Genomic DNA, 24336 nt, shown 5'->3' on the forward strand with positions numbered 1-24336 from the left:
TAAGTGACCAACATGTTTATTCAATATTGACAATTCACAGTAATTAAGTAACATCTAGCCTAAGCATATTGGCTACAATTTCCATGAATATTGTTTTTTGTCAAAGCTTACAATCAGGTGAAAAGTCTGGAGTGTCAGAGCAGGGTCACACTCATGCCTACCTGTATGAAAATACAGACACTGTCTCATTTGCAAGGTAGCATTTTCTTTTCTTGTTTGAAATATGGCTGCCTAGAACTGTTTCACAGTACAGTATGATGCATAGGATACAAGCATCAAGTGGTTACTTGTCTGCATAGCATATCCCCGTAAGACCGTGCAGCGACGCTTGGGGCACTGTCATCTTAAAAAGATTGTTTAAATAAAATACAAAATATAAATATCTGAAATTAAATTGCAAACAAACTCAAACGTCATTCTTAGCATTTTTAATCACCTCTGTCAATGTTCCTGAAATTATTCATTACCATCCATAGCACCATGTGGTGTCATTTTTGAGTGGTGCAACCACTCCAAGGAACAGCAATGTCCGTGTTCACCTATGTGTTCACCTAACTATGTGACCACTATGTCACTATGAGCACGAGTACCAAAAGTGGCGCTGTTGTGCCAGAAACAGAGATAGTGCTGCACCGCTGCCTGCTAATGAGATACAGAGAGAGGGTGTGATTTTATTAGTCACATGACTGGACCTTTCTAGGTTGTTAATCTAACCGTTTAGGTACCTACTGTAATAAGGAACCACAAAAGTAATTGCATGTATCCTTCCAAATGAGACAGTGACAGTTTAAGCATCCTATGGTTTGTGCTGCGATGCATTTCCATTTAATATGTATTATGTATAGACTTGTTTATCTATAAGGTATAGAACAGTCAATCAAAACCCTACACAAATGTTTGAAAGATGCAAACTCTTCTGAACACATTTGCTCAGTCCAATGCTACTATATATTTACAAATCTTGTTGGCACAAATTCATATAATACACTAGTTGAAAAGATAAAACTGAGAAAAGAATACAAGAACAAGGCCACCCAATTAAAGATAAGTTCATTAATATAATAAAAATGAGTCCAGTGAACAGTAGGGCTCTAGTTACTGACACTTATGATACTGTACAAGTATGCATTTTAGCCCTGTCCCTCATACACATTCAGACATAATATTGACCTTCCTTTTCAGATATTAATTTTTTTCTAGTCTAAAGAATGAAGTAATATCAGAAATTCAGTCGAGAATTGAGAGTATATTAATCCATGAAAAAACATCAAGTTGCTGTGAAAATGACAATAAATTAATTCTTAATACAAAATACAATATAGAGGAACAGATATAGCTATCTGGAGTGGGTGTGATTTGTGGAAAAAAGTAAGGGTGGGGCATTTTGTTTTTGTTTCATAAAAATGAAAGCTATTTTAAAGCTCACATACAACACACCTATAGGCTATAAAACATTTGTCAATATTGTCAATTGATAATAAAAACAGCTGAATGATTGTTTTTCTGATGAATATTTCAAATTTCAGTCTCAATTTAATCAAGAGGGGTGATTTCACTCAATTGTATCAGCATTATAGTGCAATGTCTATCTAGAAACACAGAAAGAACCCAGGATCTTGTTTCTGAGGTAACCAAAATACTATAAATCCTACTATAAAATGGAGATAACTGTCATTCTGTCCTATGTCCATTTTCCTCCGCAGTTGGTCGACCATTACTGAAATTCTACATGGCCTATAACTTCTTCCAAAAACTTCGCAGCATCTGTAGTTGCAGACGTACGGCCATTCTGTTTGTTCATCATTCACAGGGATTTCACCTCTGTTAAAACACATCAGGGTGGTCCATTTGGATACACTTGGACAGAACAATGGATACATTAACTGGTTTATGGCCAGTGACGTAATTGACGTAATGAAATCATTAACAGAGGATTTCACTATGTGGGTTACCACATACCTGATGATCTACTCATGAGATCATCTTTCAAGTTAAGATCACGAATCCCTCGCTTCTGTCATGTGAAGTCCAAACAAAAATAAATTAACCACAAAATCGAATATCTTAGTTTTAACCGATTCTTCTCTGTCAGTGAAGTGGAATTGAATGAGGCACTAATCATTTTATTGTGCATAAGAGATAAGGTGTGTTTCTGTATCGTGAAAGTAGAATAGATAAGTGACAGATCAACAATATTTGTGAGTGAAATTCAACACATTTGTTTTCGTTAGTTATCTCTTCTGTAGGGAGATACATTGGTCCGCTCTTAAGTCATATTAGATCACGCAAGTTTTACTGTGAGATCTCAAGTCCCTGGAAACGCCACTCTGAAATAGTTTATATGATCACCAGTGTGTGGTCATGCACCTTGACTGAATCGTCAGTGTGTATGTTCTAATGATTAAAATATGATGAAAATATCCTAAATCTGTCTGTGATCTCCCACATTTTTAAGATTGGTTAAAATGTCACAAAAGCAACTGATTTCCAAGTCTGTCCTATTCCTTGACACATGAAGCTGGCAGTGGTTCATGTTGCGACAGGTTGATTAAAAACATTACTGGAAGCGATTCAATGATCGCTCATTCACTTGCTCACAATACATACACAATAGGCGCAGCTGGTGGGACATGTTTAAGTAAATGGTCACAGTGTTGGAACTGCACAGGGCACACAGTGGTCCATTTCTGTTTTCATATGGCCTTGGCTTTTGCGCAATGTTGTCTATTTTATTTTAAGGTGTACTATGGTTTCAGTCCAGGGTTCAGGTTAAGCATACATCTATGAGTGGGATCATTTACATTGTCCCCCCCAAAATACCACACTGTGTACATGCATGTACTGTATATGTGTTAGCCGAGAGGTGGTGCTGGCGGCGGCGATGGTGGAGATGGTGGTGGTGGTAGCATTAGCAAGGGAGGGTCAGAATCCCCTTTACTGCGTTTTGCTGGTAAGCTTTGATCATGAGCCTTGCGGATGTGCCGGTACAGGTCACCTGACTGAGTGTAGCTCCGGTAGCAGTAGCGGCATTCATAGGGGCGCTCGCGCGTGTGCACTATGGCGTGGCGCCTCAGTGTGTATGCACAAGAGAAAGTCTTTCCGCACACCCCACATGTCGGCACATCCTCCACAAAACCCCCCACGGCATCCTGGAAGTCCTGTGCGTACATAGGATGGTCAGAGTGCTGCGAGGCCATGGATGGATGGAATAGAGAGGAAGGGAAGGAGGAGGAGTCCTGGGACGAAGGCCCGGCACCAGAGGAAGGAGACAGAGGGAAGGAATAATGTTCACTAGACTGGTGACCCATCTGCATGAGGCCTTGTGGGTGGGTGGAGAGATAGTGTGGGCTATTCAGCTCATCTTGTTTAAAGTCATCATCATTATCAAATTCATCTTCGATTTCAACCACTGTCCCTCTCGCCCTCCCTCTCTCCTCTTCCTCCAGTTCTTCATCAGAGATCACAATGGCCTCCACCTTTATTTTCTTTATCTCCCCATGTTGCGCTTCCTCACCCTCCTCCTCATCCTCTACCCTCTGTCTGCGCATCGGGGCCACAGATCTTCCATCATCTGGGCCAGGGGGCGCTCCTCTCTCCCTCAAATCCGACGTCTCCCCCCCAGAGCTGTTCAAGGCTGGGGAGGCTTGGGACTGGGGAGGCTGCTGAAGGTCTGTGTTATGTTGATGGAGTGATACAGCATTGTATATTCGAATTTGGTGATGTGTGAGTTGGGATGGGGAGTTGAGCTTGAGGTGTGCCTGCGGGACATCATCACCAGAGGGCTGTCTTTGTGTATGGACAAGTGTTTGGATCTGTGTATGTCTCTGGTTAGTCTCTGACGATATCTGAAAATGATCTCTGTCATGGCGCACTGAGTGACTTTGCTGTTGGGGGCCAGGGGAGAGGCTGGGGTCTGACTGGGGTATGGAGACCACTGACCGACCACTGGCCTGGCTCACAGGGACAACAGCGGAAGATGAAGAGGAGGGCTGCTGGCTAATGTTAGTGCTGTGGCTGATGATGACAGAGACAGAAAAGGATGGTCATAATCTTGCAGTTTCACAAAAAGGCCATCAATGCTAGAACAAATCACAATCACATAACATCCTGATCCAACTTTTTTAAGGCAATTATAATCACTGATTCTCTTTTCTATCCGAGGACTTATCAATACAAGTAAAACTTACCTTTGGGCAGGTACAGTAATTCAGTACATTCAGTGTTTAGTTTGAACCGCTTTGAATGCATTGGTAGTTCATATCAAATTCAATTTAGCAGCTATGCCACAAAATCTGCAACCAAACGCAACAGGAACCTCATGTTCATGTAGTTTGTTTTGAAATCCACAATGATTCTAACGATCATACCTGTATGTCTCAGTGGTGCTGCAGGGGCTACACAGAGCTGACCCTCCAGCCTGACCACCAGGCCCCAGTGTGGTATGACCTGCTGCAGAGGAAGGCTCAGATTGTCCTGGCGTGACCCCCAATACCAGTCCTCTAGCTGAGTGTAGAGGAGGGGCTTCCATGCCAGGCTGGGTAGTGTCAGCTAGGTCAGGGCTCAGTGGGGTGTGTGCGCGAACCTGTGCCAGTGCAATATCCACCCTTCTTTCTGACTTCACAGGGTCCAGCTGACTCCTCTCTACTGCCGTGGATGCCGATTGCAGAAATGCCGCCATGGCACCCACATTTGAGTGATCTGCACCAGACTCGACCCCACAGTCACTCCTGCTCTCCCTCTTTCTCCCCATCTCTGTCTCGCTCTTTGCTCCAACACCATCTTCAGAACGAGTGCTATCCGCTTCGGCCAGGGGCCCTCTTCTCTGCAGTCGTTTCTTACACACCCGGACCACCTCGTTCATGTGCAGGAAACTGGCCGCGGCCAATATGTCCTCCACCGGCAGAGAAGACTCTACTTGCAGTACACCATCATACACAAAGTCCAAGAGCAGGCCAAAGGCACCAGCTGTAACAATGTCGCTGTCCAGAGTAACGGAGCTGCCGGAGTCATTACCACCGGTGCCCCCCGGAGGATCGGTGTAGAACATGTGGAAGAAAGGCGAGAAAGAGGCCAGAACAGCACGGTGAGCCAGGAAACGAGAGGAGCCCACCTGAACGGTGCAGTCACACAGGAAGCCCCGCTGGCGCTGGGAGCGCAGAGCCGAGAGGAGCTGTTGGGAGTGCTGAGGGAACTCCATCACCTGGGACAGACCGAGAGAGAGAGAGAATGAACATCTTGAGCAGAGCTGCCAACTCTCACACAATCAGCGTGATCATCCTTAGTGGAAAACTGCATCAAATCATGCACCTCTTGAGTAATCTTGGATGACTATGTGGGTTATATGTTTAAAGGTTTCTGGTTTAGTGGGGGATTACATAATGTGATCAGGCATGTTGAGGGCAAGAGGTGGGCCCATTTTAAGTATTTATTGTACCAGTCATAGTGGACATAACATAATTATTGAGGGATTGGTTTAATTGTCTACGCCTCTACGGAACAAACCAATATTCTCTAAATAACATAATGAACTAGTCCATTACTAAAACAATTAATATGGAACTGAATAAAACCTGTTTTTGAAATGCAAACAAAACAAACAATAATAACCAAACCAGGAGGCTGATGTAACAGTTTGTCATCCATCAGCTGAGCTGAAAAGGAGTGAAAAGATCCAACCAACAACAATAAATTGTATATACCTCTGCTCAGACTGCTGGAGTAATTATTGACTTTGCTTCATTCAAAAGTCAAAACTGAGTTGACAGTGGCAGAAAATCCTCCTCGTCCACGTCATCAGGTTGACCTCAGTTGGGTCTTCTTAATAATGAAACACACAGAATGAAATAGAATGAAAAGCAGGATTAACTATGGTCAAAAATAAAAAAAGACACCATAATGGTCAGAATGTCGCAGCCACCGCCTCCTCCACGAAAAGTAGCTAACATTAGCTACTAGCCCAGATAGATGAAAACATCGACTAAGCTAGCTATCTTAGCTCCCCCTCTACAAATGAATTTACAGCAATCGACAGCAAAGCGTTCACGGAGTGTCCCATTGTTGTCATATGACGTCGCCATAATAAACATCAACTCACTACAGTATAATTATCTGAGTATATTTTATTTTACCTTCAGCTTCTGAGCTCCAATGTTGTTAGAACAATGTGAAACTTCTTCTGTGTTGGTAATGGTAACTAGTGAGGTGTAGCAGCGCCACCTACCGCCCGAGTGTTAGAACGAATAGGAAGTTCACTGTCCGTGTGTGATTGTTTACATCTGAGTACTGTCTGTACAGTAACTGTATGCCTGGTTTACATGGATGTGGACGCCCGTGTCATCTTCTGCATTGCTTTTTGGTGACTTCCCACACCAATATACAATATAAGTATCATGATATGGCACAAGACAGTCATTTACAATATTCTATAGTATCTCGAGAAAGACAGACTGTTGACTGGAGTTTAGGTTTCATTCTCCTAGAAAACACTGAAGCTTGTTTCATGTTCCTGTAACACAGAATCAGAGCGAGAGAGACGAGACGAGACCAGACCAGACCAGTATTTCTTGACATCTGCAGCATCGGATTCTAGTGGCTGAAAAACTCCATCCATCCAAAGGTATTCAAGGTATATAAATTAGGAATAGGACCTTAGTGTATATTAAGAACTAGTATTCAGCTATGTTCATGTTTGATTTAAGATGCAGCTGTTCCTTTAGAAGGCTTATTTGTAGACAGGGTTCAAAAGATGATGGGCCAGTTGTCTGTTAGCTATCTGACCTAGGACCTAGAATGATCTAATCTTACTGGGCTCATTCACATGTTAAAACTGGAGCATTGAAGATTCACATCCAATGTTGTATTACATAAAATTATGCATTGTTACATATTACTGTCTGAGCAAGAGTAATATTAGTTTACTTAGTTACTTATTTTTTGTAATTCTTAAATTGAACAATATTTAGTATTATTATTGCATCTCACTGTTTTCTTTGTTGGCAGCAGAGGGAGTTTATCATACCCTCTCCCAGTCCCCTGTCACATACTAGTTTATCTCAACTATAGCTTAAAATATACAAACAATCATTTATAGAGTTAATATTCTTGAGATATCACATAAATAGGACAAGAATATTTTGTGTAAGGGTGTCAAGCAGTCACACAGATGGCGTTTACATTTGACAGTCCACAGGGGACATCTTGTCTCCCGTGTCATCTTCTGCATTGCTTTTTGGTGATTTCCCACCAATATAAGTATATGGCACAAGTCATTAATACAATGTCAATAACAGACTAACGGTGCGCTCTGTTTAAAGCTGGATATACACTGTAGGTAACTGACACGACATCAACTGGACTGAGGAGAATGGACAGTGGCAGAAGGGGAGGAAAGGGAAGAGGTAGGAGACATGTTGGAGAGGTGAGTGATAATACAGCGTTGTGCAAACACAGCAGCAAGATTTGTGAAATGTTGCGATAACAGAGTTGCTATTTGGCTTTAAACATATCTTAGCTCTGAGGTTTTTGTATGCTACTTAAATAGTTTTGAGAAAAGCGTTATACTATATAACATATATAACATGTTATGACATAGCAGCTCTGTTTAACACAGTGCTGTACCCCCTCCAACTGTACTAACCCTGTTTTCTCCTTAAATAGTTTTTATTATATTTTGACACTTGCGTTGCCAATATTGTTGGAGGACCCTGATGTAAACAATGCTTTTATAGTTTTTGTATTGACTTGTGCTTTCATTTGAAATATACAAACTGTGAATACAAATTTAAATCAATCAATCATGTAAAGGTATGTTTCTTAATGCCACTGGCTCCTTTGAATTGAAATTTAATACAATTCTGTATCACTCATTGATTCTGAAGAATCAATGAGTGAGTGAAGAGTTTGAAGAAATAGAGTCCGCAACACTGGTAGGAAAAACTCAGCTCCACTGGTTTATCGAAACGTTGAGTTTCGATCACTGGGATATTCTTCAGGAATGTGGAATTGTGAGTGAAGAGTTTACCATGGCACGCAGCACTGATTTTTACTTTTAAAAATATTTTTTGAGTGGTGCAAACCACTCCAACAACTGGCTTTGTACCCGTGTACCCGTGTTTGTTTGTTCGTACCAAAAAAACGAGCATGGTTGCTATGGTTAGTGTATGACGTCACTGACATAGCTGATCAGACTATATAAGACCTTGCACCACTCAGTTCACACGGGTGTGATTTTTATTTGATAAGTTCCTTGGCTTCATCAACTCATCAGAGACTGCTGACTTATGTCAGGCTATGAGGGCCTGGGCCGTGGCTCAGCGGACCTTGGCTGGTAGCCCAAGTCTGGCAGTGTGCCGCGGGTTCGACTCCCGATCCCGACGGCCTTTACTGCATGTCACACCCCCATCTCTCTCCCCCATTTCCTGTCAGCCTACTGTCTGTCCCTCTATAAAAAAATATAAAATAAAGGCGAAAGCCGCAAAAAAACAAACATGTCAGGCTATGAGGGCGGCGGACTGTGCCAACCAAGTATCCATTAAGGTCCTAGGTTCTATATTTACACCAGTGCTAAATAGAACAGTGTGAGAGAGTTATAATACATCCATCCACAGCTGTACCTTATTCCTCCTTCCAGGACAGAGATGTCCGTCTATCAAAGTCTCTGACCTATGCTTTACGGCATGGAGCCAATCAGATGGGCCTTCACATGGCTACAGGTGAGCTGCATATTTCACCCATTGAGACCTGAGGCCGATTCTACAAATGCCTTCTGAATCAGTATAGTTGTCACCGTTGTTTTTCAAAGATGTTCCAAAAATAGCAGACATACAAGCTTGCAGGGTCATCTTCAAAATATGTAGCCACTGCTTGTTCTCCAGAGATAGCATTATAGACATAACTCTCATCCTTGGCTCTTAGATGGCTACCTATATCTGGACAATATACTGGCCCACCCACAGTTCCGCTCTTACACATTGGGAGATGTGGAGAGAGTCACGGCAGCCGATGACAAGCAGCGCTTCAAGCTCCGCCCTCACCCGGACGATGGCCGGCTACAGATTCGAGCCAATCAGGGGCACTCAGTTCAGGTACATGGAACAGAGATTTAAAACAAAAAGGTAAACATAAGTAAAAACAAATAAAGTGTCCATTATAGTCAGTTAGTGCGTCAAATCTGTTCTTCTGAGTGGACACTGGCCATAAAAGCTTTTTTTCCCCTCCCAATCTCTCATTCTTTCTTTTTTTTTCTTACATGGATCAAGTTACATCATTTATTCCCTTAGCAAGAGAGCCGATGTTCAGTCATAGTCTGACTACAGAAAAATTATAATGGTTTCTGTAATTGTCCACAGGCCATCATGCTCAATCTGCCCCAAATCCTGTAGCGTACTCCTAGAGAGATTTCTGTGTGTGTCATTGTTAGGTGACAGATTTGGAGCTGAAGGCGGTTGCAGCTGGTTCTCCAGACTGTCCTGTCGAGGCGGTCCATGGCACGTACCTGCGTTACTGGAGCTCCATCCAACGTCAGGGACTCAGCAGGATGACTAGAACACACATCCACTTGGCCCGTGGTCTGCCAGGGGAGGATGGTGTTATCAGTGGTACGGTGTGGGTGTATGTGTGAACAAAAGTAAATACCTGAGTACTCAAAAGTACAAACTACGAATTATATTCTCTTGGTAGTATCAGTGCATTGCTATTCATTAACTCAAACTTTTGAACAAATTTCAAAAATGTTTTAAAAAAAAGGTTAAAATATCAGATCGACAAGCTCATAGCGTGTCGACACATTGTGGGCTTGTAGATCAGCTATTTTCACAATATTTGAAATAGAGAAGAGAAATAAGTTGGTTAATTCAGAATGTATTTTTGAGTGAAAGTACATTTATTTATTTGTATACTCTATATTTACGTAAGTACTGTACTCAAGTAAATGTACTAATTGTAGTTACTGTCCACCACTAATGTGTGACAAAGAAATAATTGAGGAGGAAGATTTAGGAGACAAATGAAAAGATAAACAATGCCCACCAAACGAAACAATAAATGCCTCCTAATGATCACCCCATTAGGATTGGTGCTTCCCTGAGCATTAGTGATGCGCGGGCCGGCTTTTTTTCATAACCCGCCCGTCCTGTCCCGCCACGGGAGCCAGCCCGCACCAACCTGCCCCGCAAAACAATATATTAATCAACGGCCCGCCCACCCCGCGAAAACAAACAGTAGCCTAACGACCGGCTTTTCAACACCCAGCAAGTCCAGTCCATTCAATTGCGTTGAGAAAGAGAGGGGAGGACACCGTATGAAAAACCCATACGTGACATGACATACTATGATGGACAGGTTCACTTCACTCGTTAGGGTTGTGTGTGCACTGTGCACTGCAGCAGTGCTCGAAATGAATGAATCTCATGTGCTCATTTTAGTTTGATTGTGTACAGTATAGGCTACTTACTTCAACTTCGTTGCGCGGCGGTGATACTGCACACCCAAAATAGCCGCTCTACAAGCTCACAACACGTCGCCTGCGACGCATTGTAAGCTTGTAGATCTGCTATAATTCTGTGCGTGCCTGCACAGCACCGCACGCAAAGATTTGGTGCAGATGTGCTCATTGCGCTGATGACGGTCAGGTTCAGAGCCTCAGAACGGAGAGGGCACTTTTCTCCAATGGTCAAAAAGGCAGGGGCTAAAGCGCCCTTTCATAAGATGATCAATTGTCTCATATTCATATTACCTGTTCTTCCACCAGGCATGAGAAAAGGCTGTGAACTGGCGATATTTATTGATGTCCCCAAAGCCCTCGCAGGTATAACTAACCACAAATGAACTTCTTAACAACATACTACATCACAGATATTTCTCTTAGCACACACGCAGTTGTGTTTAACATTATACATTGTATGTTTGTATGTGACTGTACAGATGGTATTCAGTTCTTCTGGTCAGAGAATCGTGTTTTGCTGACTCCAGGGAATGCAGAGGGCATACTTCCCCCCAGATACTTCATCCGAGCTCTGAGACTGATACCGACAAGTAAGGCCAGCTTCTGTGTAACCACTTAGCATGGATGGCTGGATGGATGGATGGAAAACAGTTGAAATATACAGAAGGAGGAATGGATTATGGATGGATTACTTTTTTCAGTTTCTTGTTGTTGATAGATATCAACCCTACATTTTCTTCCTCATCCAAATTCAGTCAACTCATTTACTTATTCTCTTACATTTCAGGGTGCACCCTGCCCCTGGAAATAACAGAGGAAAATAATCCTCTGCCTTTGGACATCAAGGGCCTAGGGGCTGCCCTTGGCAGCAGCCAGTAGTTGACTGTCTTGCTTGTTCCCATGGAAACATCTATTGTCAAGAAATAATATCACAAGGGAGATGAATCTTGCAATAGGAGAACATGTTGAAACCTGCCCCTCTAATGAGAGTACTTTGACAACTACTGTATATTTCAGTCTTACATTGTTACAGTCTTACATTGTTACAATGTTCAGTCTTACATTGTTACATTACCTTAATAAATGCATTTGTCAGGGACACTCTTCGTGTAATGGTTAGAGAGAAACATAGATTATTTTTCTTTTTACATAATTGCATTGTTAAAGTGACTTTAAAGGTTCACCACCAAAAAAATACTTTATCAATTACACACCCCATGAAGCCTTGAATGGGCTTAAATGTTTGAGTGGTGCAGCCACTCCAATGCCCAGCAATTATGTCCGTATATGTATGTATTTATGTATGTCCGTCCTTATGTCCGTTTAGGGTACCAACAGGTGACAAAGTGGCACTGTTGAGCTTCACACTGCATACTGTACATGTGCTTGATGGAAAGCTGAGTTATAGTGTGCAGTACAGACTACAGTGTAGGCAATAGCATTTGTTGACCACCAAGTGTCACTGTTGTGCAGTCAGCACCACTCACTACAGACAGGTCTGATTTTTTTTATTTATTTGCATTCCTAAACCAATACTTTCAATCATCAAATTATTGGCCCAGGAATGCGACAAAAACAAATTAATTCAAGGCTCCATGGGGTGAGTAAACGATAGAGGAAAAAGTCCTTTTGAGGGTGAACTATCCCTTTAAGGACAACACTGGCAGGGCTTCCTGTGTGTGAGTATGGGAGTGAAGATACTGTTGGATGGAAACTGGCAGACATTGTGGTTTGAGTAACTGACTTCCTTAACTGTTCTCTGAGATAGAGAACAAACATACATATACACAATATGCCAAGGGGAGATAATTAGTTTGAAGCTTCCTGCATACGAAATAGCTCAACATGGCAGCATATGCCATTACCATAAGGACAGACAGCAATTAAAATGCAAATAGGAATCATGATTATATGAGTGAATTCCAGTGTGGAACGAAAACTTCACAGCTCTATTTATTTTAATAAACCTTTGTTTATTCATGAGACTACGTGATTAATATTTCAATGTGTTTTTTCATACTGTGCACGTTGCTGACATGACACTTGGCAAATATAGTTGCTCTAAGCAAATTGCTCTAATCAAGTTGCTTTAAATAATATTGCTACCCTCAGGGCAGACTTGACACACGAGATGCAGACCAACATTGATACAGCACTGAACCATTCCTTATACAGAGTTGAATATGGACATTTTCTACTGGGGCACACAACTCTGGGCTTGATACCGATATCGATGTAATGGACCATCACTGCACTCACTTCAGTAGCCTAGTTCCTCAACCTAATTTCTAAAACCAGATGAAGATGACAACCACGAAATACAAGTTTACTCTTCTGACCACTGGTGCAGCTTCAAAATAAGAGTGAATGAGTTACAGAAAGGTGTGATAAATCACATGAGTTTACCTGGGCTCCTCAAAACCAGATGTGTCGATGGATGGTGTGATTTATAGATTGATGTGTTGACTTTTTTTTGTTGTTTTTTATTTATAGTTTATGTTTTTCTTTTTGTATTTTTTTTATTCTAAAGAGCTTCATGGCCACCGGTCAGCTTGTGGAAGAGCTCCTCGTTGAGTGTGTCACTCTGCTCGCGGTTGCGTGTCGACATGAAGATGTAACCTCCGATAAATTCGTGAACAATTTTACAGTCTGCGGTCACACAGCTGAAGGCGATATTCACGTTGCCATCAAACTCAATGGCCACCTGTAAGGTTGAGGAAAAACACACACACACACACACACACACACGACATAGAGGAAGAAAAGATATCAGACACTTGGGGACAAAAAGCAGTTCTCAAGCAGATAATGGCTGATAGTGGCAACATTTTCAAGATAAGCTCAGAACATCTTAAATGGCCAGAACTGCCCTCTTTTAACTGTATTTGCCACAAATGCCAAGATGGGGGTGTAGTGGAGTTTGTGCCTAATCAAAAATAATCACACCCATGTGAAGAGAGCAGTGCCATTTATCATGATGATGTATGATGAACATGTATAGTGCATCTTTTAGAAAGACAGTATTACTGGAAGTCTGTCTCAAGGTGGAGCTCAAGTTCAGATTCTTCACCTGCACAATATTTGTCAGCAGTCTGCACAATATTTGAGTGCACAATATTTCTTCACCTGCACAATATTTGGCAGCAGTAGGCTTCCCTGAAGAGATTATTTACTTTTGGGTCAAAACAGCCGAGGTCAAAATCAATAAGGATGGGGTATATTTTCCTGAACTTGCACTTGATTCAGTCGACTCAACAGCAGATTTTTTTACTTTGCAGGAAAGGTCAACGTCATATAGCCCAGGAAACCACGCGCAGGATTCGAATCTGGGTCTCCCGCTTCTATTCTTCAAATAATTACTGAACAAAACTGCCACGTATAAAACAATGAAAATAGCATAGTCATATTTCCTCCATCCCATGCATGGTGATACGACCAATGGAACTAGTATTTAAAATAATGTAAGTAGGAATACAATGACATAACATTTAGTGATTGACTGCCCGGACAGAGGTAATGAAAAGGTATAAGTGACCTGTTTGATGTCCCAGTTGACGTTCCACTGCCTCATGGTGTTGTACCGCCAGGTCTTCACCACGTCTCCCACCCCCAGGTCGATACGGAGCAGGCGGGTGGGAGTGATGCCCAGTACCTCATCCTTACGGCTGCCCTTGAACCTGCCAAGCCAGATTCCAGCTGTCAGTTCATTCAACACCCAGACTTTGGCTCATTTGTGTGTAACACTGTTGTGCAGACGTGTGCTGGTAGAATGTTAAACACATATTTTACCACCACTATTTGGCAAACCATTACATTTATATCAGTGGTTCTCAACTTTTTCAAGGACCCATTTTGATTATGCTTTTGGCCACGGACGCCCATTAGATTTGTATCTCTGGGACCTACACTGTAAAATCCAACTCAGAGAGTTGGATCTGTAAGGGTCCATTTGGAGATTTGTACAATCATTTGTACACTCCAGTCGACAATTATTTGTACAGTCTCCGAGTAACAGACCCATAATCATCCGTCTGGTTCCTAATCCTAAACTATCAATAATTTAGCTGTGGCCCCAAGGAACCCACTCAAGGACCTCAGGATATTTTGGAAGTTGAGAACCACTGCTTTAGATAAGTTATACATTTTTGCTTTATTTACATTAGGACAGCATAGTGAGACAAGGGACAAGGGATAGGGGGGAGAAAAACATTTCACCATGGTCTCTTACTGGAATCGAACCAAGGAACATTACGATTGTTTGTGCAGTCAATGGGTTAAGCAGGGTCAGCTGCTGGTGCACCATAGTTAGCTATACGTTCGATCAAAGACACTACGCACCTGACAACAACATATGAGATGCCAAAGTCAGGCAGGGCCTGCCAGATCTGCAGGAAACGCAGCTGGGCTTCAGTCAGTGAGAGCTGAGCCACATTCTGATAGGCCTCCAGGATGCGAGGCGTCAACTGGAGAGAAGAAAGCGGGTACAGGATGTCATCTTTAATGTGATCATACATGTACATGCAGAACTCAGATTAGTTGTTGTTGGACACAGCATGCAGACCGGGTGCATGTGTTTAGTTAGACACACAAACAGTCACACACACCAGAGACACCCTCCCCAAACCCTAACCTCACAGGAAGCCACGGGTGATTTTTAACCTGCAACACAGATTAGTTTTAACCTGCCACGCATGTCTGGAGCAACGGGTGATTTTTAATCTGCAACACGGATTAGTTTTAACCTGCCACACATGTCTGGAGCCACGGGTGATTTTTAATCTGCAGCATGGGTGATTTGTAACCCGCAGCACGGGTTTGTCTGACTAATGACTGTAGGACAGTTGGTAAATTGGTATGTCTAGTAACCAACGGACCTATATCAAAGGTTGTTTTTGTCCATAATGTCTCTGAGACACAGTATACAGTATCTGGATACTTGGGGATATACAGTATAGGGGTCCTGTACCAGTCTCTTCTATAGGGAATCTAAGGAATGTGCTGAAGGTTTTTAAGTGTTCAGCTGTTATATTTATTTAATTTGCGGGAGTATGTGACTCAGCACATATATACAGTATGCACAGATAATTGTTTTTGAATATCTACTCTATGCAAATCTTTACTTTGAGCTCTAGCCTTTAACTTTAACGTCACGTATGCATGCCTGAATGAGTGATTATAGGCATGAACTTTGAACACAAATGCTATTGCTCCCGTCCTGTGCAGTACCTGTTTGACCTTGTACTTCTTCTGGTAGCGGTAACGTGGTGAGACCAGGCTGTAGGTGTTGATGCTTTCGTCTGGAGCTACAGCACTGCTGCTGGAGTTGGGGTTTGCCTTCTGCATGGCTAGGAAAGAACGAATGTTTTGGATCTCATTCTGGTAGCTACCGTCTGCGAGGCTCTTCCCTTTGGAAGCCAATTTACATCCAGCCATCCACTGGGCGTACTGCTGCTCCTGGAGATAGCAGGAGTCACACAGCAAAGGCAAATGTAATCATGAAGTCAGGTGCAGAACAGGGCATGGGATGTAGGCTACTGTTACAGTGAACCCTGAATATAACTTGTAATTTGTTGTGTATTTAGAGCAGTATTTATTGTAACTATAGTAACTACCTATTTGTGTATTATATAAATATATTATGCAGGTTGACTGAAAAATATATGTATAAGAAATGAGCATGAAAGATAAAAGTGATAAGTGTGGATGTGTGAAAGGGAGAGCAGGAAAAAGATAGGTGTGAGAGAGAAAGTGTGTGCACGAGTGTGTTTTGTGTTGGTGTGAATGTGTGTGTGCATGCTATTCAGTGTATTCACTGTATAAACAACAAGTGTCTTACATTCTCACAGCGTAGATAGACCTCGTTCATGCCCTCAGGGGCTGGAATCAGCAATCTGATGAGGAACTTCTGTGCCGCAACATTGATGTCTGGAGCCACTTCACAACCTGCATGCAGAGCATCGATAGAATGCATGACATTTTGCTTGTATTAGATACAGTACAGAGGAGACTAATTAGAGCGAGTAGGGATGACTTAGAGAGGTCATGGGTCAAGTTTGAAGTCACAGTGTTGTGCTGGTTTGGCTCATATCTCAGTAAGTCATTTTTATTATTTATTTATTCAACATCATTAGTGTCTGTAGCGCTTGTTCTTTTCCATCGAAAGGTCCCTTTGGAATATGAGTTTTCTTTGATTTTACAAGAGAGCCCTGTAGTCCAATTCAGAGTATACTAAACACGGGTCACCGCATAGGTCACATTGGTTTCATTAACGTAAGGCTTCATGAAGAATTGAGAGGAAAACCGCTGTCAGGTCTGCAGTCCCATGACGAGAACTAATGAGCAGAGGCCGATCAATGCCAGATCATAGTAGCATAAATACGAAGCTGTGGTGTTGGTTTGAGTTGCCCATGGCTATTTATTTACTTAAGTGAGACAAAATAATTAGAAAGTGAAAGTTGTGCATACAGTTGGTGGTGTGTGTGTGTGTGTGTGTGTGTGTGTGTGTGTGTGTGTGTGTGTGTGTGTGTGTGTGTGTGTGTGTGTGTGTGTGTGTGTGTGTGTGTGTGTGTGTGTGTGTGTGTGTGCACACGCGTGTGTTTGTTTGTGTGTGTGTGTGTGTGTGTGTGTGTGTGTGTGTGTGTGTGTGTGTGTGTGTGTGTGTGTGTGTGTGTGTGTGTGTGTGTGTGTGTGTGTGTGTGTGTGTGTGTGTGTGTGTGTGTGTGTGTGTGTGTGTGTGTGTGTGTGTTGGGGGGGGTATTGTGATGTTGTGATGAGGGCTTTGTTAATAATGGTCTTGTTCTAACTGTAAATGTGAGACCTTTTAGTAAATTTACAAATTAAATATGATAGGAATAACATTATAATACATTTCATACCTTTGAGGTTAATCTGTTGAATGGGCTCTCCAATGCTCTGCTCTTTGCTCTTGAAGTAAGATATCGAGGTATCCTGGAACTTGAACCAATACTGTTTGTAAGGCTTAAGTGTCATCCTCTTGGGTCTGAAACAGACAGTCAAGCTGGTATAAGCAGGTGTTTCAAAACGATCGGAGAGCTATAGTTCTGTTTATTTCGGTGTCATGTAAACACGTTGTCTCTACGACATGAACGAGTCAAAGGTTGAGAAGAAAATTGCAATTAGAAATGTATTTCAGAAGGAATTATAGGTCATATAGCCTGTCAGTTACACTGACAAATGAATTGCAGAAAACAGAAGCTTTGTTTGTAAGTTTATGAATGAAGAAGAACTGTGAGTAATTGTTGTTACAATGGTTAAGTTGTTGGAGCTTAAAGAGAAGGAATTTCATTTGTGTTGGACAAAACCGAGAACCTGGAAACTAGATTTTTACCTGAATAACTTCAGATAATCATTGAGCTGTGGTGCCGTCATGTTATCCTGTTTGAGAAATAAAACATTTGAAAGAAGATTAAAGTTGACTCTCTTCTCTCTCTGATTGTGGCAAAATGCTAAATATAAATGTATTTTGGCCTCATTTTCTAATCTGTGTCGTACTAGTCTCAGCTATATGATGTACCCCTTTATCCCCATACTGTACATGTTTTTCCCTTTTTTACTTTCTTTATATGATGATTTGTACATCTTTAAATGTTCTGATGAATTGAAAAAGGTGGACTCTGTTGTAAACAAGTTTAGTGCTTTATCATGGTTCGTCCACAAAGTAACAATTTTTGTATTGAATTGTGGTTTCGTTTGAACCCATTCTGCATACTGTGAAATAAAAATGTCATTCAATCGATCAATATGTGTTCGATAGCAAAGTTATAGAACCAGCATTTGCAAAAGCAGAACTCAGTGCTGCTTTGAAAGTGAAACTAAAAGTTATTCAAAAGTTAAAGAGAAGCTAGTTGCAATTCACAATGACCAACAGAGAATTTATTTTTTTATGTTTAGTGTACTAAAGTAAACATAGTCGCACACAGTATAGTTGTATTTGCCCTTGAACACTAGCCGGCTTTCTTTTCCCTAAACTGGAATTGTAAAACAGACTTGGAGTGAGCATAACTTCACCCGACTCCCAGTAGGAGGAGGCTGCCCTCCATGACCCCCATCATAATAAATAAAGTATAATCCAAAATATCTGACCAGCATATCAGAGGCAGTGGCAGTGCTGCTCTCCCCTTCCATTTTCACCTCCAGGCATTGCAGGGCTGATTCCAGATCATCCATAGCCGCATTGGAAGTCAACGCCTGGGGCTCTGACACAGACAGCTTGCTGATGTGATACTGTGTGTGTGTGTGTGCGTGCGTGCGTGCGTGCGTGCGTGCGTGCGTGCGTGCGTGCGTGCGTGCGTGCGAGAGAAAGGAGACAGACAGACAGAAAGAGTTGGAGCATTGTCAGGGAGACAGGGGCAGACAAAAGGTTATTCTAAGTTTTTGATTACATTAGAGGCAGATGGTATAGTGTTGGAGATTGCCACTCAATTTAGGAAAACCATATGCTGGTCCTGTGGTATATAGGACAATCTAATCTGTATTTGTGATGATTAAATATTTCTCCAAGTCCAGAGCCATCAAACTAACCCTGGAGCTGAATAGAGACACCAATTTTCTTTCCACACCCAAATAAACTTTATCCTATAATATGCTATACATTCTAAGCTAGAAAGTAGCCACCAGAAATCCCCTTGGAGATTTATATAGGACCCTTTGTACCCTTTGCACCTTGCCATGATATAAAGTTAAATATTTGCGAGGTATCTTGAATAGTTGACATTACAAAATCGTCTCCTCAGGCTACATTGCACTATGAAATGGGTCACAAAGACATCACATAAGCAAACTTATTCTGCCAATATATAACATTACAAAACCAGGCATTGCCTTGTTTTAGTTTTTTTGTCAACTTTATATTGATTTTACATTTAGAATCAGGAAGATGATCCGGACTAGATTTGAGGGTCCAGATCCAAATGGTAAAATGTGAAATGGCGGAAAACCTAATTAGACAAAATGTGCATGGCCAAAAGTCAAAAGAATGTGTTGTACGACCTAAGGTACAAGAGTTATAGCACATCACAGCTCCCTGACTGGAGGGGCAAGGACACGGGTGAATGTGATTCACCACGTTCCGTCTGGTAGGATGTAAAACCAGCAGTAGAGCTACAGTATAGTGGCAGTCCTGTGGCAGCTTTGTGTACCTGGAGAGCTCCAAATAACATCATCTCCTCCTCAGTGCATTCAATGTCCTCCAGCAGGATGGTCCAGCGGGCCTGCTCATACAGCTGGGTCAGACGCACCGCATCATACTGGGAGAGAGAGAGAGAGAGAGAGAGAGAGAGCGAGAGAGAGAGAGAGAGAGAGAGCAGGAGAGGTGAGAGGGAAGGGAGAATGGTTGGGTATTGTCAGGATGGGAGGCAAAGAGGGATAACAATGACATCATGGAAAAGGTGTGAGGAGGAGAAATGGGAATGGAAGGATGAAGGGAAGAATGGAGGAAGGGCAGAGGAGAGCAGGGTGTGAAAGAGGGATTTGGAACAGGTTTGCTTCAGTGATAGAAAATAAATGGCACACGCACGCACACACGCACGCACGCACACACACCTTGGGCTCAAGGTCATGGTAAGAATAGTATTTGAAGCGCAGCCAGAGTCTGTCATTCTCCCGAACCCCCTGCTTCATCAGAGTATGCGATGAGTCCAACCACCTGTGACAGAGTGAGAGAGACAGAGAGAGTCCAGTTTCACTGTGTTGTTTGTGTGTGTGTGTTTAAATGCACACACATGCACCGGCCTGTTAGAGCTAACCTGCTGTTGATGTGAGCCTTGTCTACCACACTGGCTGGACGGTACAGTTTGGCTATGCCCTCTGGGGCGGGAGCAGGCTGGGTGACTGACAGCATTTTATAGACCGCCTCCGTCTTGGGCGAGTCCATGAAATGCGGCGGCATGCCATTATATGAGCACGGCTGTGATGCTGAGGGGCGGAAAGAGAGAAGCAGGAGGAGAATAACAGGGTTGTCATGGGAACTGTCAGTGTGTCCTAAAAAGTTGGCTGATTTGGTTATGCATGCCTCAACAAGTTTTGATAAGCCTATATTTAATATTTGTATTCTGCCTTAGTGCCTTGTCCCTCAGCCCTGACACATTTTCCACAGTTTTTCTACAATTCAGAAATACACAGGAAAGCATACAACTTATAAAATGCGGGTACCTGGTTAGTAAAACAGGTTAAAACTATACCCGGGCCCAGAGAGATTTATGTTTATGGAGACGCACATTTAACATCTCAGTGTTATCCACAACTGCATAACAATTTGAGGTTTTATGTAAAAAATAAATATATATATTTTTGGCTGACCACAAATGATTTTCACACTTTTACATTAGTGTGTGCATAAAGTTACATTTTCAATCTTTTGTATTTGAATTTAAATTAAATATTGCAAAATTGCATAATGGACAGCTAAGACACGTAAAATATCTGCAGTTCTGCACCCCCCCAAGTATATATTCATGTGTATAGGCTATAGTACCTGATGTGGGTGGCACTTCGGTAAGATCATATATCTCCTCAACCACATTTTTATCTTTCTTTTTCTTCTTCTCCTCCATTGGTCGAAGGAGGGAAAGTTCTTCGGGATGCCGGATGTCTATGGAAGGAAGATTAAAAGAAGATATAACATAAGCAATTAACCGATTTTTGTAGCATATTTATTCATCGTTTGTGAGGTATAGGTCTGATTCTAGATGAGAAGTTTGCGTGTTCAGATCACGTCAGGGTCACTTTTTGGCTAGCCTCGGTAGCCAGACGGGAGCGGGTGTTCAGATCAGTGAACCAATAGGATCCACCGCCTGTTTTCGACTGGCACCGGCCCCTCTAGACCAGAAACCACACAGGCTGGGGCAGGCTACTCTGCGGCCAATCATGTCACACCCATCTCATGTACGTCGTTAATGGACATATTTACATAGTTGTGTTTGAGTGAGTGAGTGAGTGAGTGAGTGAGTGAGTGAGTGAGTGAGTGAGTGAGTGAGTGAGTGAGTGGGTGGGTGAGCTAACTAACTTCCCACCCAGACGTACTCAACATCTTGCAGAGCCCCATCACCGTGCGGAACATGGGACATGAGAAGCAGGCTTTGAGTCTGACGGTGATGCCGTTAGGCAGGCCCAGCCTCAAGGCTTTGTGCTGGGTCATGAATGTTAGCCGAGCATCAGATTGAATGCCACACTTCTCCAGTGTCCATGATGTCCGCAGCAACCACTGTGTCTTCTGTTCCCACCAAAGGGCATGGTCCGACCAGTTAATCTTCAACTCTGCAGAGAAACGCACATGTAGGTCAGAAGATAGGTTGAAGACTCTTTCAATGATACAAGTGAAATATGTGTGCTTATGTATGGCCTGGAAATTGTGTTTTTGTGAGTATGCAAAGAAAGGAGAAAGTGACCAATCATAATTTTCAGCCTATGAGACCCCAAAATATGATTTGTATATCTTGATAGTTTCTGGATAATTAACAATCCTATCTCGCCTTGTGTTTACACCATTCTGATTCCAGTGTGTGCTGCATGCATTTTTACACCTTACAGACAGACAGACAGACAGACAGACAGACAGACAGACAGACAGACAGACAGACAGACAGACAGGCAGGCAGGCAGGCAGGCAGGCAGGCAGGCAGGCAGACAGACAGACAGACAGACAGACAGACAGACAGACAGACAGACAGACAGACAGACAGACAGACAGACAGACAGACAGACAGACAGACAGACAGACAGACAGACAGACAGACAGACAGACAGACAGACAGACAGACAGACATGGAGATAAAGGCACAGTGACCCACGTGTCTTCTCCACCAGTTTAAGGATGACTCCTCCTATGTGGAGTTCAGAGGTCACACTGATGGTGATGGGAAGGGCATCAGGGCCCAGGTCCTCCACTGTGACTTTCAGGTCCCACGCTGCCATTCTGGAGGAAGGGAGGAAAGAAAGAGAGAAAGAAAGAAAGAAAGAAAGAAAGAAAGAAAGAGTTTATTTTAAATCCATACAACATTGAGTTCCAAATATATCTGAGCATAGTAAGTGTTCAAATTAAAAAGTAGCGTTCTAGACATGCTGAAAGTGGGTTGTTCTATTTATTACATAGTAAAACAGAGATGGATGATCCTACATCTTGGACCTTCAGGCCTTTATCTACAACATCTCAAGTCAAGATTGAGTTAAAAACCCATTTAATTGTACTTAAAGTTAAAGGGACCTAATAGCTGCCTTTTTAGGTCCCTTTAACTGAGGATAACCTGCCAGTCATAGAAAGGAGAGAGAATTTGAGAATATCATCACATGATACATGATGACGCACGCACGCACGCACGCACGCACGCACGCACGCACGCACGCACGCACGCACGCACGCACGCACGCACGCACACACACACACACACACACACACACACACACACACACACACACGGACTGGGTGAGCTGGTTGAAATGACAAGCCCATTCTGAATCTGATGATGAGCACTTCCTTTTTCTGAGTTCGACAATCTCCAGGGATGCACACTTCCGCTTTCAGACCCAGCATGCTGTCTGTCCAATCCTATATCCAGTCACCCACTTAGTGTGTTTGTGTCCATGCATGTGTGTATGTGAATGCATGCGTATGTGTGTGTGTGTGTGTGTGTGTGTGTGTGTGTGTGTGTGTGTGTGTGTGTGTGTGTGTGTGTGTATGTGAATGCATGCATGCGTGCGCAGGGATCTTTCCAGCATCACAAACATCTTTGCAACAGTTGTGAGGACTCATATGACTCTTTGACCCGTATGTTGTATGTGTCACACAGTCATCGTCATAGACACCCGTTGCAATTAAACTGGCTCAAATTCAAACCACCGTGAACCACTAGCCGCAATTTGCAACTCTAGATTTCTTTATAATGGGATGACCATTATAAAAACATCTAGAGTTGCAAATTGCGGCTACGTGAACCACTATGTCTGTTTCTGCATTTGTCTCCTTCCCTCAGAGTATACTTACAATACTTTAAGTAAAGTTTGATTTGAGGCCTGTCAGTAACTAAGTTACTCAAGTATTGTAACTCAATTGACTCTGTCTCTGAACATTTAAACATGCAGGCCCCCCCAGCCACTTACCTCCCTTTAGGTCTTTCTCTTGCTTTTCTCTGTTTATGTAGCCACTTACCTCCCTTTAGGTCTTTCTCTTGCTTTTCTCTGTTTATGTCTCTCACTCTCTACACTCTCTCACACACACACACACACACACACACACACACACACACACACACACACACACACACACACACACACACACACACACACACACACACACACACACACACACACACACACACAGTACACACTCTTTTGAAATACTTACAGTGTATCTCCTTTATCCAAGGTTTTGTGGATTTAAAAATCTTTCAGGGAGCCTCCGCACCTCTTCTCGTACTCTGAAACAATGTATGGTTCTACGAAAACCTTCTACTGCTCATCTCTCTCTCTCTCTCTCTGGCTGGGTGAGTAGGTTGTGATCTGTGCAACAGTGTTGGTTGTGTGTCAGTGTGTCTGTGGGTGTGTATGTGTGTGTGTCAATTCTGTCAAAAGATGGCGTTCCTCTTTTGTCAGTTTCCGCCAAGAGGAAGTATACTACGGTAGTCGGTAGGCCTATAAGTGAGTGGAGACAGACTGACACTAGGGGGTCTTATTAAGCAATGTAAGTTGCAGGGTGTATGTGTGTGATAGAGGAAACTGTAAGTCCTAAGATAAACACCCACACACACATTCACAGTACTGTCATTAACTCAGTACAGGCATTTAGAATAATGTTGTAATCTGGTTTCCATTACATGACTAAAACCTTGGTTTTATTTATGAAGAGATCAAGTTGAGCTAAAGCAGCCCAGACAAGACAATTA

The 24336-nt window shown here is 42.6% G+C and overlaps 3 protein-coding genes across 3 annotated transcripts; 1 reads left to right on the forward strand and 2 right to left on the reverse strand.

The window, feature by feature from the left end:
* Positions 1–2: 2 nt before the first annotated feature.
* On the reverse strand, positions 3–6233 carry zbtb3 (zinc finger and BTB domain containing 3). The gene is made up of 4 exons (XM_079512673.1): positions 6129–6233; positions 5700–5817; positions 4368–5200; positions 3–4014 (listed from the first exon to the last, which is right to left on the reverse strand). Exons 3-4 carry the CDS (start codon positions 5195–5197, stop codon positions 2853–2855), a joined length of 1992 nt encoding a protein of 663 aa, XP_079368799.1. The 5' UTR covers positions 5198–5200; positions 5700–5817; positions 6129–6233; the 3' UTR covers positions 3–2852.
* Positions 6221–12424, forward strand: trpt1 (tRNA phosphotransferase 1). The gene is made up of 10 exons (XM_079512717.1): positions 6221–6355; positions 6517–6616; positions 7314–7417; positions 8630–8711; positions 8914–9083; positions 9419–9596; positions 10748–10804; positions 10921–11031; positions 11229–11548; positions 11620–12424. The coding sequence occupies exons 3-9, from the start codon at positions 7364–7366 to the stop codon at positions 11318–11320; spliced, it is 744 nt and encodes a 247-aa protein (XP_079368843.1). The 5' UTR covers positions 6221–6355; positions 6517–6616; positions 7314–7363; the 3' UTR covers positions 11321–11548; positions 11620–12424.
* Positions 12425–12573: 149 nt separating this feature from the next.
* fermt3b (FERM domain containing kindlin 3b) lies at positions 12574–23949 on the reverse strand. Its single transcript, XM_079512684.1, has 15 exons — positions 23799–23949; positions 22249–22373; positions 21482–21715; positions 20934–21050; positions 20206–20374; positions 20003–20105; positions 19600–19707; positions 18545–18685; positions 17790–17836; positions 17317–17441; positions 16278–16384; positions 15668–15895; positions 14780–14904; positions 13977–14118; positions 12574–13145 (listed from the first exon to the last, which is right to left on the reverse strand). The coding sequence occupies exons 2-15, from the start codon at positions 22370–22372 to the stop codon at positions 12966–12968; spliced, it is 1950 nt and encodes a 649-aa protein (XP_079368810.1). The 5' UTR covers position 22373; positions 23799–23949; the 3' UTR covers positions 12574–12965.
* Positions 23950–24336: the final 387 nt, after the last annotated feature.

The sequence above is a fragment of the Electrona antarctica genome (genome assembly GCF_951216825.1).
Source record: "Electrona antarctica genome assembly, chromosome: 1".
NCBI classification, from domain to species: domain Eukaryota; kingdom Metazoa; phylum Chordata; class Actinopteri; order Myctophiformes; family Myctophidae; genus Electrona; species Electrona antarctica.

Coding starts and splice junctions, on each gene's coding strand:
- zbtb3 (XM_079512673.1), bottom strand. CDS start 5,197: ATGGAGTTCCCTCAGCACTCCCAACAGCTCCTCTCGGCTCTGCGCTCC. Junction 4,015..4,367: donor AGCACCACTGAGACATACAG/GTATGATCGTTA, acceptor TGTCATCATCAG/CCACAGCACTAACATTAGCC.
- trpt1 (XM_079512717.1), top strand. CDS start 7,364: ATGGACAGTGGCAGAAGGGGAGGAAAGGGAAGAGGTAGGAGACATGTT. Junction 9,084..9,418: donor ATCAGGGGCACTCAGTTCAG/GTACATGGAACA, acceptor TGTCATTGTTAG/GTGACAGATTTGGAGCTGAA. Junction 11,032..11,228: donor TCTGAGACTGATACCGACAA/GTAAGGCCAGCT, acceptor CTTACATTTCAG/GGTGCACCCTGCCCCTGGAA.
- fermt3b (XM_079512684.1), bottom strand. CDS start 22,372: ATGGCAGCGTGGGACCTGAAAGTCACAGTGGAGGACCTGGGCCCTGAT. Junction 20,375..20,933: donor CGAAGTGCCACCCACATCAG/GTACTATAGCCT, acceptor TCCGCCCCTCAG/CATCACAGCCGTGCTCATAT. Junction 14,905..15,667: donor AGAAGTACAAGGTCAAACAG/GTACTGCACAGG, acceptor TCTTCTCTCCAG/TTGACGCCTCGCATCCTGGA.